General features: G+C 43.6%; 1 protein-coding gene across 3 annotated transcripts; it reads right to left on the bottom strand.

The window, feature by feature from the left end:
• Positions 1-1,256: 1,256 nt before the first annotated feature.
• Positions 1,257-16,473, bottom strand: CA5A (carbonic anhydrase 5A). 3 transcript variants are annotated; one of them, XM_042885944.1, is made up of 7 exons: positions 16,203-16,473; positions 9,434-9,631; positions 5,684-5,802; positions 4,179-4,274; positions 3,961-4,023; positions 3,250-3,405; positions 1,257-2,026 (listed from the first exon to the last, which is right to left on the bottom strand). In XM_042885944.1, exons 1-7 carry the CDS (start codon positions 16,333-16,335, stop codon positions 1,847-1,849), a joined length of 945 nt encoding a protein of 314 aa, XP_042741878.1. In that variant the 5' UTR covers positions 16,336-16,473; the 3' UTR covers positions 1,257-1,846. The 3 variants fall into 3 exon arrangements, with proteins under 3 accessions (XP_042741878.1, XP_042741880.1, XP_042741881.1); XM_042885946.1 differs by lacking the exon at positions 16,203-16,473 and adding an exon at positions 10,135-10,255; XM_042885947.1 differs by lacking the exon at positions 16,203-16,473 and adding an exon at positions 9,869-9,943.
• Positions 16,474-18,218: the final 1,745 nt, after the last annotated feature.

The following is an 18,218-nucleotide window of genomic DNA, read 5'->3' as shown; positions in this document are numbered from 1 at the left end:
CAAAGTAAAAGGAATCTCTTCCTATTGCCAGACTTGCAGATGCCCCTTTCAAAATTATTTTCAGAACCTGCCATTCTCTGGCAACGCCATTACTGAAGTGGCTCAGCAGAGTAGAAACACGGTATAACTGAACTGAGCTGTAAGGGCTTGGGAGAGAATGAAACTGAAGATACATACTGCCACTTGGAACATGCTATAAAGATGTACATACAACACACAGGGAGCAGAAGCCAGTGGAGATTTTCTTAGATCTACTGAGTAGTCACCCTAATATTAAGCAGCCACGTGAGAGGAGAAAGGCACAGCTGCTGAAATGTAACAGAAGTGTGAGGTAGAGATATTGAGGAAGCAAAGGCACGGATTTAATTGGTTAAGGAAAAATATTCAAACGCTTTGAAATCATTAGAGTCATGGTGAAAAGTGTTAAAGTGCTTCTAAAGTGAACACTTGGAGTGGGAAAGTATTGATTCCAAAGATGTGAATATGTCACTGACAAGCTGGTCTCCTGGCATCATGAGTCCTGAATGACACCAGCAACTGCTGACTGCTTAATGGCAGGAGAGGATCAAGAAATGCATCCTCTAAAAATATACATGAAATACAATCAATCAGAATTGGGCAGCCTGGTCTAGTGTTAGATATGGAGGTTGGCAGCCCTGCAAGCAGCAGGGGGGTCAGAGCTTCATGATCCTCGAGGTCCCTTCTAACCCAAGCCATTCTATGACTCTATCAAGATTGTCTCATGAGCACACAACCAGAACTGCTCTCAGAACAAACGAGATCACAGGTTCTACAGGTGAGTTCGTGCACGAGCACACTGCTAAGCACAGCAAAGCATAAAAAGTCATTCAGAAAGGTGCACTAGAGAAAGTTATGGCTAGTAGCATACTTCAGAGGTAGGCACTGTTTGTGGCAATTGGACCATCACTTCAGTATACAGCTCCACAGCTGGTAACTTAAAACAATTTGGTCTGCTCCTCAACTGAGTTCCAACCACCACTGGTCTGTGTTACCATAAGGTGCTATATAGAACAACATGGTCCCAGTAACCATGAGGGTGGGTAACTCCCAAGAACAGAAGTTCAGCTTCAGACAAAACATTGGGAAAATTGCACTGGTGCTCTACAAACTGCTGAAAAGAAATAAAAATCAAGCATCTGACTGCTGTGTTTTGTCCACACTCATCTACCATTCCATGAGTATCAAAGCCAGAATTTGTAGAATGGGATTTGTGGACATTTCCTGTAAGGTTTTGCAAAGTCTTCTGGTTTGCAGTACAGATAAGGCAGACTTACATTACATCCATTATAAACATGGGTCACTCAACCAATGCTTTTTTTTTTTCCTCATCATCCTATGCACCAGCTGTTGTTGTTTTAAAACAGGACAAAGCTAAAACACATCTACATGTGTGATTGCAGAAGACAGTTCTAGCCTCAAAACTCCAAAAGTTCCACAAAGGACCTTAACAGACTTCACTTCTTCACACCTCCTGCTTGTTAACATGTTGCAATTATTAATTTAAGCAAATCACTGGAGGAGTTATGCAGAGGCACAGAACAATTCAGAAGGCAGAAAGAGAAAAGATCTCCTGCATTACTTTGCCTTTAACTTTCAAAAGAATTCCTCACTGATCCCTGCTTTTAAGTGAGCAATTTGTTAAGAGTTTGTATTAAAAACAAATTAAAATACACACAGCCTCTCTACTGAAGCTCAGCTGACTCTCAGAACCAAAATTAGCTGTCTGTGAAACTGCATGGCATAAACATCCTGCAAAAAAGGAGGAATCATTACAGAGTAAGGTAAACCCAGTTACTACAGTCTGGACTGACATTCCGTGGGCCATCTATGGCCTGATCTGCTGAGCGTGGTCCGAGTATTGTGCTTCCATATCTAAGAGATGCCTGCTCTGGAAGGACGAGCGGACAGTTCTGTTCATTAATGGCTGAAGGGGGCGAAAGTTGTCCACCATCCTCTTCTCTTCTTCACCATCTGAAGTAAAGAGCAGCATCCGAAACGCCTCCAGCTGAGAATGAGAAATGGCCAGTTTAGCTCCTGGAATTCCAAACCCCTTCCTGGAGTTTGGTTTTCTTATACAGACATTCCTATACTGATGCTCAAGGAAAAAAGAAAGCAATCCCAACCTGCAACCACCTACATGGCTTTTGTCCTCAATGGTTTATAACTGCAGATTGAAGCATGCAGCAGATCAGATGTTTGGTCCTCACAAAGGGCACAACAATGCTAAGCAATTAAGATCTTCTGTGCCATGAAAGAATGAGAGAGGAACCAACAAAATGTATAGAAGTTTGAACTGCAAGAAAAGCATGCATTCATTTTTCCTTGCTTTCTTCCCATTCTGCTCCCTTACAGAACTAAAATATTAAGATTGTGTACATGCCTATTCTTCACCATTAATATTTGCCTCAAGTTTGACTTCCCAGATGGTCTAGCTGCATGCAGAAGTTTTATTAAGAATCAGTACGTTGTCCAATTTTGATCAGCTCTCCTGACCATTTTTCACTTCTCCCTGTATCTATTTCATACCAACATCACACTGTACAACAAAATACTGCAATAATAAGCAGCAAAGAGCATGAAGTAAGTCAGGGCTGGGGTCAGCAGACTGCCAACCACCTGAACCAACCTCTGCAGAAACCTCTGTCCTTTTAAAAGGAAATTGAAAATAAAAAACCTCAAGGACAATACAGCCAAGTAGTGAGCAGACACGTCTACAGAGGCAAAGGAGAGAAACCAGGACTCAGAGCCACCACTCCTCGTGCCCCCTCCAAGCCTGCCCAGGGGGAGGAGCAGCCCTTGTAGCTTCTGCAAGACTTCTGTGCAAGTGAACACACTATCAGGGACACGCACAAATGGTCAGAGTTCAGAGTGTCACAAAAACTGCCCCTTCTTCTCCCTCCCTGTCATGCGAAGGAGAGCAGAACGGCAAAGAGAAAAATGATGCAGTGTTCTAGTAAACAACCTTGTAAGTTTTCAGGGTGCGGTTTCCAGCACAAGGCTTCGTTACCAGAAATCAGGATGAAACTCCATACGGGGAGCCTGCCTTTACAAGGCACACACCTTGAACTGCTTACTGTTGAGGTCTTCAGCCTCCCAGCACTACCTGTGGTTAAGATCAGGATACCCCAAAACAAAATAGCGGGTGTGAAGCAGCTGCTTCTGTGCTTCTTTCCCTCCACAGCAACAGGCAGGCAGACGTGTGGTATTAAATATCAGCAAGAGACTTACCTGATTCTCATCAACCTCTATTGGCTGCTTCTTAATAATCCACGTGACTGATTCAGTAAGTGGGGGAGTGGTCAAAGAGCCTGCATATGTCCAGTAATCAGGGCATGAAGGTAACAGGCAGGAGGGGTCGAAGACATCAAACTCAATAACAGTGTCCTAAAACCCAGAAATAACTCGTTTTAAAGCTTGCAGTTTGAGAGAGGGCAAAAAAAACAAAGACAATGTTTAAAGAGATCTTAACAATGAGATTAAACACTGCAAGTGTAAAATTGTGCTGTATTAGTAGGAATCTACATAAAGTAGTAATTGAAAACCTCAAACTTGTCCAAGATCGTTAAGGTGGATTTGAGGCAGAAGCAGTTATTGAGCAGGCACAAGAAGAGCATGGAAAGGAACAACACACTGCAGCAAGTGAGACAGCAGTCATTATGAGAAACTCATTTTCTGCACATGTATTTTACCCTCTTTCAAGGGGATACAATCTCCAGAACATCATTTCTTTTTCTCATCATTTGGAAAGCTTGAAGTGTGTACAATCTCCTCCTTGAAATACAGCATTTTATCTGCAGTACAGTCAATAATTGACTCTATGTGCCCATCAGACTGACACATAACATTTATTAGAACTTCCCCATGCCCAAAGCATTATTTCTGTTGAACGACTGCTGGCTGTGCTGAATGATAACTGGTGGGATATGTAAAAACACTCACCTTGTGTTTAATTGCTGGCAAGGCATCCACCAACGTCTGCAGCCCTTCGTGATGTGCTCCTAGCTGCAAAAGATGACCAAGAGAGAATATTAAGCCAACATCCCACCTGTCTACCTTATCAGCTTTCAGACAAACAAAAAGCCACCTAGAGATATTTTGCACTAAAAGAGCTTTACCAAAATAAAACTAAACCATTAGAGCTTGTTATACCAAAGTACCTTTAAAAAGACTCCAATTACAGCCAAGCCATCGCCTTCCATCACAGCTTCTTCAAAAGTTGGGTACACCACAGCATTCCAATGTACTAAATGCAGCTGAAACATGAATCAATGAGACATCAACACACACAGCAACGACAGCAAGAAGCTTGACTTCTCATCTTCACTGCGTTTGGTTCCTTGCAATTTACAATGCTGCAGTGAACTACCACGGAAATCAGAGGCCACAAAACCAAAGCACAGTTGGAAGATGTTATTCTGATAAGGAACTTAATCCTGCACGTAATACAAGCTGCCTTAGTGCTGCTTACAGCCTAATACTTGCATCCTCCTGAAGGGTTTTGTGTATAACAGCCAGCCTACCCAGTCTGAGCACCCAGTCACAGCCTTGCTGCTAACAAGCATCACAAAGCTGACTGACATCATTATGAACACAGTAGTAGGAGAGAAGTTTTCTTAAGGAAAAAAAAAAATCCCCTTTGAAGCACTCCATTTCAGGTATATAATTATGTTTACTGCTGTTATACCACCCACCCTGAGCAACTTCATCTGTTTCGCCCCCTCGGCCCCATCCTCCTTATTGACTCACTTGCTGCCTCAGTACTTAACTAATCAGGGGAATTTTGCCACTTTAGTGATTTCATAAGAGTTAAAAACAGAAAATAAAGCAATCACAATAACCATTACACTTCCACAGAAATAAGAAACATACAAGCTTCTTTATGTTAGTAATTGGAAATAACTTTGCAACATTAGGCAGGACTGCAGGCTCACACGCACATGGGAGTCACTGCATACAAGCTGAGTGCTGCCAGATCTCAAGTCACAGATACGTGCAAGAGAACTAAATAGTGTTCCAGTTTCTCTTTATACATTGAGGAAAAAAGCAATATTTGGTACACATTCAGTTTTTAAGTGTGTAGTAATAACAAACAAGGTGCTTTAAAAGCATTAAGGATTGGGAGATTTGGAGGTGCACTAAGCAGCAGCTGAGATGTACTGCACCCACTGCACCCTCAACAGATCCCACAGCCCACATGAACTCAGGTCACTGCAGCTTAGGAGTGCGGCACTTTTTCAAGACAAACAGAAGTGAGTTTGTGTATTTTACCTTTACAGACACCTGCTCTGACTGTTACAGAGCCTATTTATGATCCCTTGTCTGTCCTCCTTTTAAAGGGGAAAAGGGATTTGTGCCACTGCCTCCTGACGGAGCTGGAATAGCAATGATTCTTTGCTGCCTACCATTGGCTTGTCTGCAGCTTCCTCTGTGGGCATTCAGGGAGAAGAAAATCTCTCTGAAACTTTCAGACAGGGGCCAATGCTTACTTCAATCCCACATCCTCCTTCAGAAAATACAGTCAATATGAACTTACTCATAAATAAGCTGCTTTTAAAAAAAGAAAATAATAATAAATACAGCTCTTTCTAGAAGCTTGACAGTTCACGCAGACAGCCCAAGATGCAGCCTCTGTTATCTGCACTGTTCAGGTTTTTCCTCATACCTCTGCTGGGTAGAATTTACTGTCAACTGTGTGTTCTGATCCCCATTCGTTGATGGCTCCCCAGTGGAAGTGGAACTGCTTCAATCTGTACTGGTTTTCCAAAGGACCTCCAACAATGACTGAAAAAAACAAAGCAAGACATCCACGTTAACAAGCATGGTTTGGAATTGTCCAGACAAGCAGCACAAATTCACCCAAAGAAAAGTCATTTGGATCAAGTATCTTGCTGAAACATCCCCTTATCCCTCGTTTACCTCTACAAATCACACTGTTAGGACAAAACTGTCCTCACACATCACTGTTTTTCCCCTGCAGTCCGAATAATGTGTGTCAAATTGAAGATAAGCTGAACAGAGTCTTCATGCAACTCCTTTCTGCTCCACAAGCACGCAAAAGCAGACTGCCTGTGGGAAACTCTCTGCTTCTGGGAGCCACAAAGCACTTTTAAGCAGGAGTAAACATTCAGCCTGCTGCCCTGAGATCAGAAAGCCATCCTTGATTTGGTAAATACATCAATGAAAACTTGAGGCCTGGTTTCCTGCATACGCTGGTTTTCATTCATTTCATACTAACTGAACCAGGAATATCTTGCAAAACCTTCCTGCTTGTTATTACATCAAGGCAGCTTAAAGTTAGAGCTCATAATTGCTTCCAGGGGGGCTAATAACAAATGCATTGCTGTAGAGACCACTTTGCCCATTCTCTACTTTACTGTACAGCGTGCTTCGATTTCACAGCAAGCCACCACATGAAGTACAAAACCCAACACTACTTCAGGAAAGAAGTTAATCAGTTTAATGCCAAGTAGAAAAGAAATGAGAGGGACTGAAAGCTTATCAGCAGTTTTTTAGTTCTAACTAAGTGCTCTTTCATTACAAGTAGAGAAGAGATAAAACAAGCAATGCATATTGACATTAAACTTAATCCACAGCTGCTGAGCAATTAGGATAAATACCAAACTGGCTATCATTAAAGAAAACCATGATGAAGTACAACAAGTTTCAGGGATGGGAAGAAGGCAAGGCCTGCACTGCCAACGCAGCACTTCTGTATTCATTCCTGACTATGCAAAGATGCAAACCCACAACTAATTACATTCATGTGAATAATCACTCTTGATTGGATGTTTGCTCACAAGTTAGGAATAGGCACATGTGTAGAAAACCAGCAGACAGAAGGAAGTGGCAGGAAAGAAACTTCATCCTGCCCTGCCCAAAAGCAAACACCCCACTGCAGCACTGCCTTCATCTTTTGCCAAAGCTTTTTTTTGCCTCATCTCAAGGAGTTGGGCTTTTTTTTGCCTATCTTGGATGCACGCCTACAAATTCCATTTCAATTTTTTTGTTGTTGTTTTCTAGATTTACTCAAAACCTTCCTTCTCTGGACTACTATTACTGTTAGACATAAGCTGGCAGAAAGAAAACAAATGAAAAACAACAACAGTGGTATAGGAAGTCAAGTGAGAGATGCAGACACTTGGAAATCAGATCACATACACAGCAACACCCCATGAACGTTGTTTGTCGGTCATTATGGACTTCCATCACCAAATACTACCCTCCAATAGCCATCATCACCTTTAACTGACTTTAATTCAAGGAAGATGATGAAGACGAAAAGGCAGTCATCCACAGAAATGCAGTGAGAAACCTCACAGAGATTTACCTCGAGCTTTCAGTCTTGGAAATGAAACAGAAGAGACCGTTGAGAGCTGTGATGCTCTGTGAATACTGAGCCTCAAAAAGGCCAGCACCCCTTCAATTGACTATTTCCATCTCATGCTTGCCTTTATGTAAACGAAAGACAAATTAAAAGCGAAACACAGCTAAAATCAGTAGGCTAAAATCACTGATGAGCTTGTTAGAGAGTTTCCATCATAAGCTCTCTTCTCGTTAATGAAATTGCAGTCTGTACTGTAAAAACAGGTGGTTTATTTATCATATAGGAAAGCCCTGAAATGAACAAGGAAAAAACGTTTCCTGGATGAACAGCTCTAAAGAATAAAAACAAACCAACCCACAGGCCCTAAAATGAACAAGAACGTTTCCTAGGTGAACAGCTGTAAACAGTAAAAAACAACCAGACAAAAAACCCACACTGTTTATCAGCCTCCTTCCAAATACCAACCAGAAATGCTTCATTCCCAATAATGCTGTGAAATCCTTTAAGAAGTTTCAGCATTTCTCACAGTAAGCAGTCATCTCAAAGATTAATGCCTCGAATTGACCAGGTTCAGATTTGCCCAGGGTCCCTCCTGTGTTCTCCTCCAAAACAAGCTGAAGAACTGACATGAATCAGATGTTTCTCAACATCCCTGACCAACCACCACCAGCTCATCTACCCTTACGAAATGTTCTTTCCAAATAACAACATACTTTGGTAAACTGAATTTTCAGAAGGAATAACCAACAGGAAGTCTGTAATTTGGTTAGCAGTCTCATCACTTTAAATCACTTGACTCTGTTGAGCACACAAAAAAAATTGGCTGCTCAGGTCAGAGTGCTCATTCCTAACAAACTGCTGGAATTCTTAATTGGATTCTGCATGCAGCCTCCTGCTTAGACTAAAACGAAAGGAACACAAACACCTGCTCCATGCAGTAGCAGCTCAGTATTATTTAACTCTTTAAAAGCACATTGAGATAAGTATGTGTAATACTATAACACTATGGGAAGCACAGCAATAATAGCAAGGTAGCAAAGTCCTAGGCTGCAACAGGTGAGGATAAGCCCAAACACAACAGCCACAAACACAGAAACAAAGGAAAGAAGTTTCTTAGCCTTGGAAGGCCCCAGGCATGCACAGATCTCTAGAGAGATACCCTCACCTCCACTGCCAATCCTTTAATGAGGAATGGGAAGGGTTGGATCCTGGCTCCAGCCCTTCCATCACTCAGGTTCATTCCATGCACCTGAGCTCCCCTAGGCTGGCCCTGCCTTCCTACCAGGTGCTCAATCACTGCTTCAAGTTGTGACTTAGCACTGCCACCACAGTATGCATGCTTTCCAACTGAAAGCAACTTTGCCGCTGATTACTTCAAAAGCATTAAATATATCTGTTCACATTGCAAAAGAGAAGCAGTAGGTTATTAAAGTTTAATGATAAAACCTTATGTAAAGGTAATTAGATACATGCACATATGACTGAAGATTGACCCACTTAAGTAAAGCTGTACTATTACGATACCCAATGAAAAGGCAGGGCATTAAGGCTTTGGCAGCAAAAATAAGTCTCACCCTACAACAGAGAATATGCGTACAATGGTCGCGTTAATGGTACAAGTGGTAACAGTGAGTCCCAGATAGAACTTCTGTAACTTCAATTCCCACCACTGAAAATCAGTGTTCAGATGAAGCATTCACCACATGCTCCTTTTCAACATTTACACTGTGATTCAACATGAGCTTTTCACAGCATGCAAAGTAGATCTTTCATAGCAGCACAGAATGGCCTGGGTTGAAAACAACCACAGTGCTCATCCAGTTCCAACCCCCTGCTGTGTGCAGGTCGCCAACCAGCAGCCCAGGCTGCCCAGAGCCACATCCAGCCTGGCCTTGAATGCCTGCAGGGATGGGGCATCCACAGCCTCCTTGGGCAACCTGTGCCAGTGCCTCACCACCCTCTGGCTGAAAAACTTCCTCCTAATACCCAACCTAAACCTCCCGTGTCTCAGTTTAAAACCATTCCCTTGCCCTGTCACCATCCACCCTCACAAACAGCTTTGCTGTTTACATTCCCAGCTTTGCTTACTCGATTTATCAGCAGAATCATCAAACTCCACCAGGAACGAATACCCATTGTTCCAGATGTGAAGACACGTTGTTGGGTCATAGCTGATCTTCAGAGGCTTCAGGACGGGGTCGTAGACGCTGTCTCTCCACTGGATGTTGATAGGAGACTGGCGACTGCCCCCAGGAATTGTAAGTGGGCTCTGCCAAAGCGGATGCACTGGAAGGTAAAGGAGAAAGTTTGGCTCTGATGCACAATTACAGAACTAATTACACACTAACGACTTTCTGGCAACGAACGGCAAATTGAAATATTGACTGCAAAGGATCATTTAAGTTAGCAGGCGCATAGGAAGGTAAAATTGTTCATCACAACAATAAACAAAAACAAGACTGCACCCAAAAAATTCCACTTGTGTGAGTCAGCTACGCAGGGAAGCGCAGCAGTCTGACTCACGGCTGTGGGGAAGCTCCTCTAGAGGCACTTGCAAAACGCCCATCAAAGAAACTGCCCCTCTTGATCGTTAGAAGATTGTTTTCTAAATGGATTTTAAGGCAGCTCCGCTTTGTAGTTTTGCCAGCACCTCCCCACATCCCCGCAGCTTCCTCCGCACGGCTCTGCTCGATACCAGCAGCCCCCGGGCAGAAGCTCTCCGTGGAAGTCCCTCCCCTCACCACAAAGATCTCCAAACCCACCGCCCCGCATCCCGCAGCGGCACTCACGGGCGTTCCGCAGGCGATACGAGCAGCAGGTGCCCAGGCTGCAATGCCGCTTTCCCCGCCACGAGGCAGCGGCCGCGGCCCGGCGTAGGAGCAGCAGCGGGAGCATCGCGCAGCTCCGCCGCTCACCGCACGGCCCCGCCCGCCGCCATGGCGCCCCGAGGGGCGGGAGAGCTGAGGGCGGCGCTGCTCTCCCAGCCGCCTTCCTGCTTTAAGGGACGTCTCCCTACCAGCATTTCTTGTCCGTTTCACGCAGTCAGGCTGATTCACGCTTGCTGTCACCTCACGTACCCAGCTGGGGTCAGCTCCGCTTTACAACGTTGCACCCACAGCGTCTCATCGCAGAATCACACAGGATCACGGAACGGCAAGGATCGGAAGGGACCTCAAGGATCATGAATCTCCAATCATCACTTCACAGAATCACAGAATTGTAGGGGTTGGAAGGGACCTCCAGAGTTCATCGAGTCCAACCCCCTGCCAAAGCAGGTTCCCTACAGCAGGTCGCACAGGTCGGCATCCAGGCAGGTCTTGAACATCTCCAGAGCAGGAGACTCCACCACCTCCCTGGGCAGCCTGTTCCAGTGCTCTGTCACCTCACCGTAAAGAAGTTCTTGCACACATTGGTGCGGAACTTCCTATGCTGCAGTTTCCAGCCGTTTCCCCTTGTCCTGTCTCCATTCACCACTGAAAAGAGTCCGGCCTCGCCATTCTGCTCCCCACACCTTAGATACTTACAGACCTGGATCAGGTCCCCTCTCAGTCTTCTTTTCCCAAGGCTGAACAGACCCAGTTCACTCAGACTTTCTTCATAGGAGAGATGCTCCAGGCCCTTCACCATCTGAAGCTTGAAGGGTCCTGAGTTGAAATCTGCAGAGCTGTTTGCTTCCAGTGACTGCACAGCCACGGGATGGGTCAGCAGACAGCATGCGATCTCATATGGATGGCAGGATTCATTACACCCAAATCTCCTTTTACTTCCCCTCCCCTCAATACGCCTCCCTTTAAATGCAGTCATTTCTTCTGGTGCTAGGATTCAATTGCAAGTGCAATGAATGCTTGCCTTGAATTCTTGCTTTTTGGAAGGGTAGATAACAGCAGGACAAGGGGAAATGGTTTGAAGTTGAGAGAGGGAAGGTTTAGGTTGGATGTCAGGGGGAAGTTCTTTGCTATGAGAGTGGTGAGATGCTGGAACAGCTGCCCAGAGAGGCTGTGATGCCCCGTCCATCCCTGGAGGTGTTCAAGGCCAGGTTGGATGGGGCCCTGGGCAGCCTGGGCTGCTGTGAAATGTGGAGGTTGGTGGCCCTGCATGCCCACTTTTCTCTAAGTGAAAAATAAGCCTCCCAACTCAACTCAGTCGTCTTTACACTGAGAAGCATGAAGATGACCAAACTTTCTCAAAGCCTTTTAGCGATTCCATCCTGCAAGGATCTCTAAAAGCCTATTATAGAGCTACTAAACTGAATAGAGTGAGTCAGTTCTTGTGGGCTGACCCACAACCAGAGAGAAGTTCTTACAGCGTAGGTTTGTGGAAACAACTGGCTGCAAAGCTGCAAAGCTGCAGGGAAATGACTTTGCCCCACAACACGTTTGTTTCCCTTCTGAGTCATTCACAGAACATGCATCCAGCTTACATGCACATGCTATTTCTTACTGAACACGCATCTCAGTAAAGCTTGAGCTTTTCATTACACAAAACTCTTTTCCTTCTCAAAGTGCTGCTTTTCTTTGCTTTGGAAACTGCAGAAAAACACAAGAACTAGCTGCAAAAAGAAACATAAGCCCTAAATCTTGTTCCCAGCATTCAGAAGAATGGCCCAAATCACTCCTTTCTGGACCATTTCAGAAACAGAACTTCTCCATGCCCATGTCCCAGTTAGAGGTGCTTTTCTCTAGACAGGCACAGCTCTCATGCTGGAGAGAATGACAGCTATGAGAACTGCAATAGCTTGGCTCCAATGTTTTTTGATATCATGACCTTTCTGGACCATACAGAGGATCTCAGTTACACCCTCTGTTGATCCTGAAGTGACTGTGCTTTCTGACTAAGAACTTGTCTAGGAACCTGGCAACTGGCCTAAGGGGTAACAGAAAGAGATACAGAACCGACCTGGGAAGCAAATGAAAACCTTACTTAATGGATCAGTTTTCAAACGGGCCAATTAAGAGCTACTATGAGAATTAAGTTACCGTGCAGTCTGCGCACTGACCTCATCTAAGATCGTTGAGGATGGGTCTAGTTTATTTTTTCCTTTGTTATGGGCAGATCCATGGTGCTGTCAGAACAGTCAAATGCTGTAACAGAACAGCGATGACATCTTGCAAGTTACCCATGAAGAAAGACCTATTAGAATCAATTTGTTTTCTCTAAAACCTTCCAGACACACACAGCAGTGCTTCATTTAGTTTCATAGCACTTGGAGGCACTGCTCTGTTTTCCCAAGTGAGGTGGATAGAATGGCACCACGGCTCCATGCTGTGAGTTGTTCTCTGTCATTCACTGCAGCTATGGATGCTTCAACAGATCCATTTGGACTAATTGTTAGTTCAATTAGTGCAGATGTATCATCAGAAGATTGAAGGTGTGAGTAAAGATCCAAACTCAAATACAGCTTGCTTGTACTAATGTGATTTTTGTTATTTATAACAGTTTCCAAGAAAACATCTTGAAAGCAACAGCTGTATGGTAAAACATAATCCAGAATCGATTCAGTCAAATGAAAGGGTTCACTGTCAGTTTGCTCTAATGTAAGCTTGATTTAAAGAGGCAAAACTTTTTTCATTGTTTACCAAATGTAGAATAGCTTACAGTTACCTGAAATACCTTTAATCATGGAATCATAGAATGGCTTGGGCTGGAAGAGGCCTCAAGGATCACAAAGCTCCAACCCCCCCTGCATGCAGGGCTGCCAACCTCCCCATTTCATAGCAGCCCAGGCTGCCCAGGGCCCCATCCAACCTGGCCTTGAACACCTCCAGGGATGGACGGGGCATCACAGCCTCTCTGGGCAGCTGTTCCAGCACCTCACCACTCTCATAGCAAAGAACTTCCCCCTGACATCCAACCTAAACCTTCCCTCCTCCAACTTCACACCATTTCCCCTTGTCCTGCTGTTATCTACCCTTTCAAAGAATTCAAGTATTAAGTATTTGGGGGGGGGGGGGAGCAGAGGGGCTAAAAGTTGCTGTATAAGGGATAGAAAATTAGAAGAAAGAGGACAAAAATTAGTTTGGAAGGTTGTCAAGTAAAAATGAGGAATCACAGAATCACAGAATTGCTCAGGTTGGATAAAACCTTCAAGATCATCATCTCCAACCGCAAGGAAGTGTCAGCTTCAGTGGACTTTATTATTGATGTATGTTTTAAACTTCAAAAATTAAAATAAAAGGCCTGTTGAATAAAGCCCTTTGTTTCCAAAGGGCCTTTTGAACAAGCTTCACTCTGCTCTGAACTAAAACAAGGAGGACAGGGCTGTGGGAGCAGTTAGGAAACCGCACCCATTTGAAAGAAATATGTTCTTTTTTCTTACATTGCGCTTTCCATAGCAACACATTCGGAATTAGAAAAATAAACATATAAACTTTAAAGGACCGTGGCTCTGCTTCAGCCACTTGGATTGAACGTTCGAGAGGAAATCCAAGATAGGTTGATTTCTTTGAGGTTTTCAGTATGAATCAAGATTTTGGACGATAATGGCGCTGGTTGGCTGTGGTCCATCGGGACAAGGTGTTGAAAGTTCTGCTGAATTGATGTCAGAGTTGGACTGTGATGTAGACCAGTTTATTGATAAACAGCCCAATGCTTTTTATCAAACGGATGCAACTGACAGAGCACTCTTAAGCTCAACAGGAAAGCAGCAGCAGATTGTGAAATGCTGAGCTTTTTTCTCTGCTTCCAGAATGTTTGGCAGAGATAGGAGCCTGGATGAGAAGGCAGTGGTTGAGGCTAAGTCCAGATAAGAAGGTAATTTCAGTTGGCAAGGTAAAGTAAATAGGGGCTTTATCTTTGCTGTATAAAAACATTTGCTAAAATTATGCACAGGGTTTAGCAATGCTGCATGGGAAGGACTTAATCTGTCTCGTGGACAGTTTGTGTACAGTTACTGCAATAGTGTGTGCTGTCCTGGAGATGGCACACCTGGATCGTGTGTCACTGCTGTATTTGGACAATTATTTAAAACAGAACTTCTTACCTTCTCAAAGAGTGAGAAAGAAAAAAGTCCTTCAGGGTTTTCTTTTTTCTTTTCTTTTTTCTGGCAGTGATTATTAGGATGAAGCAACTCCTTTATTGCATTAGAAGGTGCTTGAAACCCTTTACCTGCATGTATTATTGGGAGATACACAGAGCTTTCTACAGGTAGCCACTATGGTACTGCGTGTCACTGGATATTCTGACATATGTCCTGTGGTCCTCAGAATTGTTTCTAACATTGCTTCCTCAGTGAATTGCAGCAATTCTGTTTGTGCTTTTGGGAGGTCACAATGGGAATCCAGAAAATGGCACTGGGAAGCAGCAGTCTTTGAATGGTTGAATCTGTGTTATCATAGCTAAAGTCTGAGCATCACCACCTAGCTTGGCAAGAGACTGCTTCTGTGAATGGGAATGGTACAAAAGGAAAGGTAGAAGATGAATTTCAGGATAACAATGAAATGGGAAAGATCAACTTTACACTGAAGACAGTACTAAATAGTCCAGTTTTTGCCAAGCTTCAAAATATGGGCCACTTCTTTAATCAAGTCTTTGTCGCAGATCTGGCTGCTTGTGCTATTTCTGTACATAGCAGAGTTTAACTGAATGTGCATTTTGCTTTCAATGCATGTGATGTATGTGGTCTAGCCACCAGATGGAGAAACACACAGGCTGACTTTTTCAGAGCTAATATCTATTCCCTGGCAGCCAAAACCAACCATTCCAAAGATGGTATTTTTCTGAATCAGTTTGTTTTTGGCATTTCCTGCATGGATGTCAAGGAATAGAGAAAGATTTCAGTAATAAATAGCATCTGTCTCAAACCGAAGAGGAACGTGAGCAAAGCCAGATAGGATCTGCAGTTAGTTTAATAGCAGAGTGGCCTCGGGATGAAACAGCCTCGTATGATCTCTTCCAGGAACGTCTGTTAGCATGAAGTGAGCTTTGGTTTCTCAGTGCAGTTTCCAATGGACAAGTGCCCACAGGAAAAAAACATGGCATCATCCAGCTCCCTGTTGGGTTCCTATGGATCATGGGATAACCCCCAAACAATTCACACATCTCAGATCTCAGCCTTCCTGTGCTTTGCCTTCTGACTCCACCAAACAATTCCAAGTCAGTAAAAAGAGAAATAATAGATGAGAATCACATCGTGGTTTTCAAGGAGAGATACAACTGTTCTGGAGAAAAACTAATAAGCTAAATGCATTTACTGAGAAAAAAAATACTGGAAACAAAGGGACTCGGTACATGTAAAAAGTTATTCTTCACCATTGCTCCAATTATATTCACTTGAGCAAGCAGGCAATCTCTGACTGGCCTCAATACAAATCCCACTTAGATAAGTTGATCATCACTTTAAACAACTAAATCTTTGGCATTTGCAGTTATGTGTATATTGCACCCAAGGAAGTCATTTATTATAGACCTCCTATACGCAGGCTTTGTGGTTAGCTTTTCCAGTAGGCCTCATTTTCAACATCTAACACTGCAGTCTCTATTGAATTCAAAGCCATTTTGAATCCACTGTGTAAATCCAGATTTTATTGTAACTAGTTAAAGCCTTGCATGGCAAAGTTAATTATTGTGAAGTCTGTATCTTCGTTGTAGCTACAAGTTAAAATCACAAACAACCCACTAACGCTGCTACAGCACAAATAACAACAAATAAATCCAGCACATGGAAAGCAATCAGGCAGTTTGGCAAGGTATTTCTGTATTACTTTCACTCCCATTCACTTCTTTCCATAACCTTTCGATGACATTCTAAAAAATTCCCCTTTTTTTTGTAGCCAACAAATAAGAGCATCAGCTACACCTGCAATCTTTGCACCACCACATGCAGGCATCCAGCACTATTTTAACAACATGAAATACTTACATGCCTCATTCCTGTTTTTGGGAGTGCAGGTGGCCAAGCTGCAGCTTCGTGCTGGCGCTGAAGGCGAACTCCAGACTGTTTTCAACTGCTTGAATAAACGTCCCAGGCTGTTTGCCTTTATGCTATTCATCATTATCTCCTTAGCACTCCAAATCTTCTGTTAGTCAAACAGCCCCAGGAACCTTCCAGAATCTAGCAATGTGAAAAGAGGGAAAAAAAAATGCTCTGGGCATAACAGGTTCAAGGGATCTCCAGACCTATTTGTAAAAAAAAAAGATTGAGAGCACCCTTTCTTGCCTGGAGAGAGCACTAACCAAATAGTTAATTTTCAACTTGTCCCTCTTCTGGCTTTTCTCATTGGCTCTAATTTCATTGTAGGCTGGGCTAGTTGATGATTATTTGTGTGCTTTCCAGGCTTTCTCTCATGTGGCTCCAAGAACACTGAGGGGTTACAGAAACCACTCTTTCATATGCAAGAAGAGGTTTCTTATCATTTCTTCATGCATGCATTCTTAGAATAGTGATAGCTAACCACTGCTGTTGTTGACAGTTGTGATTCTGAGGAGTGATGACTGCCCAAGCTGAGGAATTCACAGAACTTTGTAGATAGATGAGGTTTGCTCAGAGCAGATTCCTGCAGAAAAAGATTTCAACTCTGAGCACAAAATACAGTACTGTGGCAACCCCAAGGTGAAGAATTTGTTCTCCTGAACTATAAGGGGCCTCATAAAACAGATCATTTCACACAGACTAAGAACAGACCTATGGAACATCACACAAACATCACTTTGGCCAAGCTGAACCACTTCTCCGTTGGGGACAACAGGGATCTCTGACCTGTTTCTTAGAGATGAAAGCATGAAGAGCTACTCCTTTATTTCTACACACAATTGCAAATTGATATGGAAGATCTATGTATTACGACCTCCCTTTTTCTTTCTTTGGGATGTCTGTCATTGTATTGCTCTTCCTAGCACAGCTGCAACCCCTTGCAAGCAGCTTCTCAGTTAGAATTGGATTTTCCCATTCAAACCAGGCGACTCATTCTCCAAAGGCTTTTCACAGCGTTGCAGGTTCTTATCAGCTGTATAGCAGTAAAATGGAAAGACATCTGAAGAGGGTGCCTAGGCATATCAGAGAACAAGAGGCAGCTCTCACCAAGGGCACAGGAGTGGGGAGCCCAGCACCACTGAGATCCTTACCAGCAGGGTGCCATCCTACAGACACTGAGCAGAGCTGGCACTGATAAGAAAGTCCACTACAAGCTCAAAACACAACAAGCAGGAAACCAGGTCCAAGGTCCAAGCAGGGAGCTTGGTCAGGAATAAAGAGAGACAGGGCCAAAGCCAAGCAACAGTGTGGGTCCAAAGTTCTTCTTATTGACAGAACCAAAGGCAAACCTAAAAACAAAGCTCAAAGAGCTCAATCTTGAGCTTACATGGGCTCCTAGGCCATGGGTGGAGCATGGTGGATGCTCCAGGTGAACCTCCTCAAGGTGATCAGGACTTGTTATTGGCCTCAGAGTGCTGACAACACACAGGTCTGGTTTCTACCTAACAAATGGTGGCATTTTATATTAGAAACAAATTCATTTGGTGATATTTTCATTAAACATGTGTATGTCTGTCATTTCTTACTGTAGTGTTTAAGTGCAAGGCTTGGGGAATCCTCCTTAGTATCCTAAAGCAGCAGGCTTATCTGTGCCATTTACTCATCCAAAATCAGCTATTTAGGAGGGTCTTTCTTACTGCTTGTCGTTTATTACCTCAGCTGCCTGCTTTGAAGTGCCAGCAAGTCATTGCCAGCCAGGGCTTCTGCCAGCAGAAAAACTCCCAAATCAAGCTTCTATTTTTGTTCTTTTGTGGGTAATCACATTTCATATGCAGAGTGTGACTGCCCACATGAGAAGTGTGCTTGCTTAGCCTTCCCAGAAACTGGAAAAGTAAAAATCTAGGGATTTCTTGCTGTCGCTGATTTCAGCTCTAAGTGCTCCAAACTGGACAGAGAGGATCGATA

The sequence above is a fragment of the Lagopus leucura genome, unplaced genomic scaffold (genome assembly GCF_019238085.1).
Source record: "Lagopus leucura isolate 7727_CA_CO unplaced genomic scaffold, USGS_WTPT01 Super-Scaffold_100053, whole genome shotgun sequence".
NCBI lineage: Eukaryota > Metazoa > Chordata > Aves > Galliformes > Phasianidae > Lagopus > Lagopus leucura.
The sequence above is the reverse complement of the archived record's forward strand: the minus strand, read 5'-3'. Positions and strand labels throughout refer to the sequence as shown.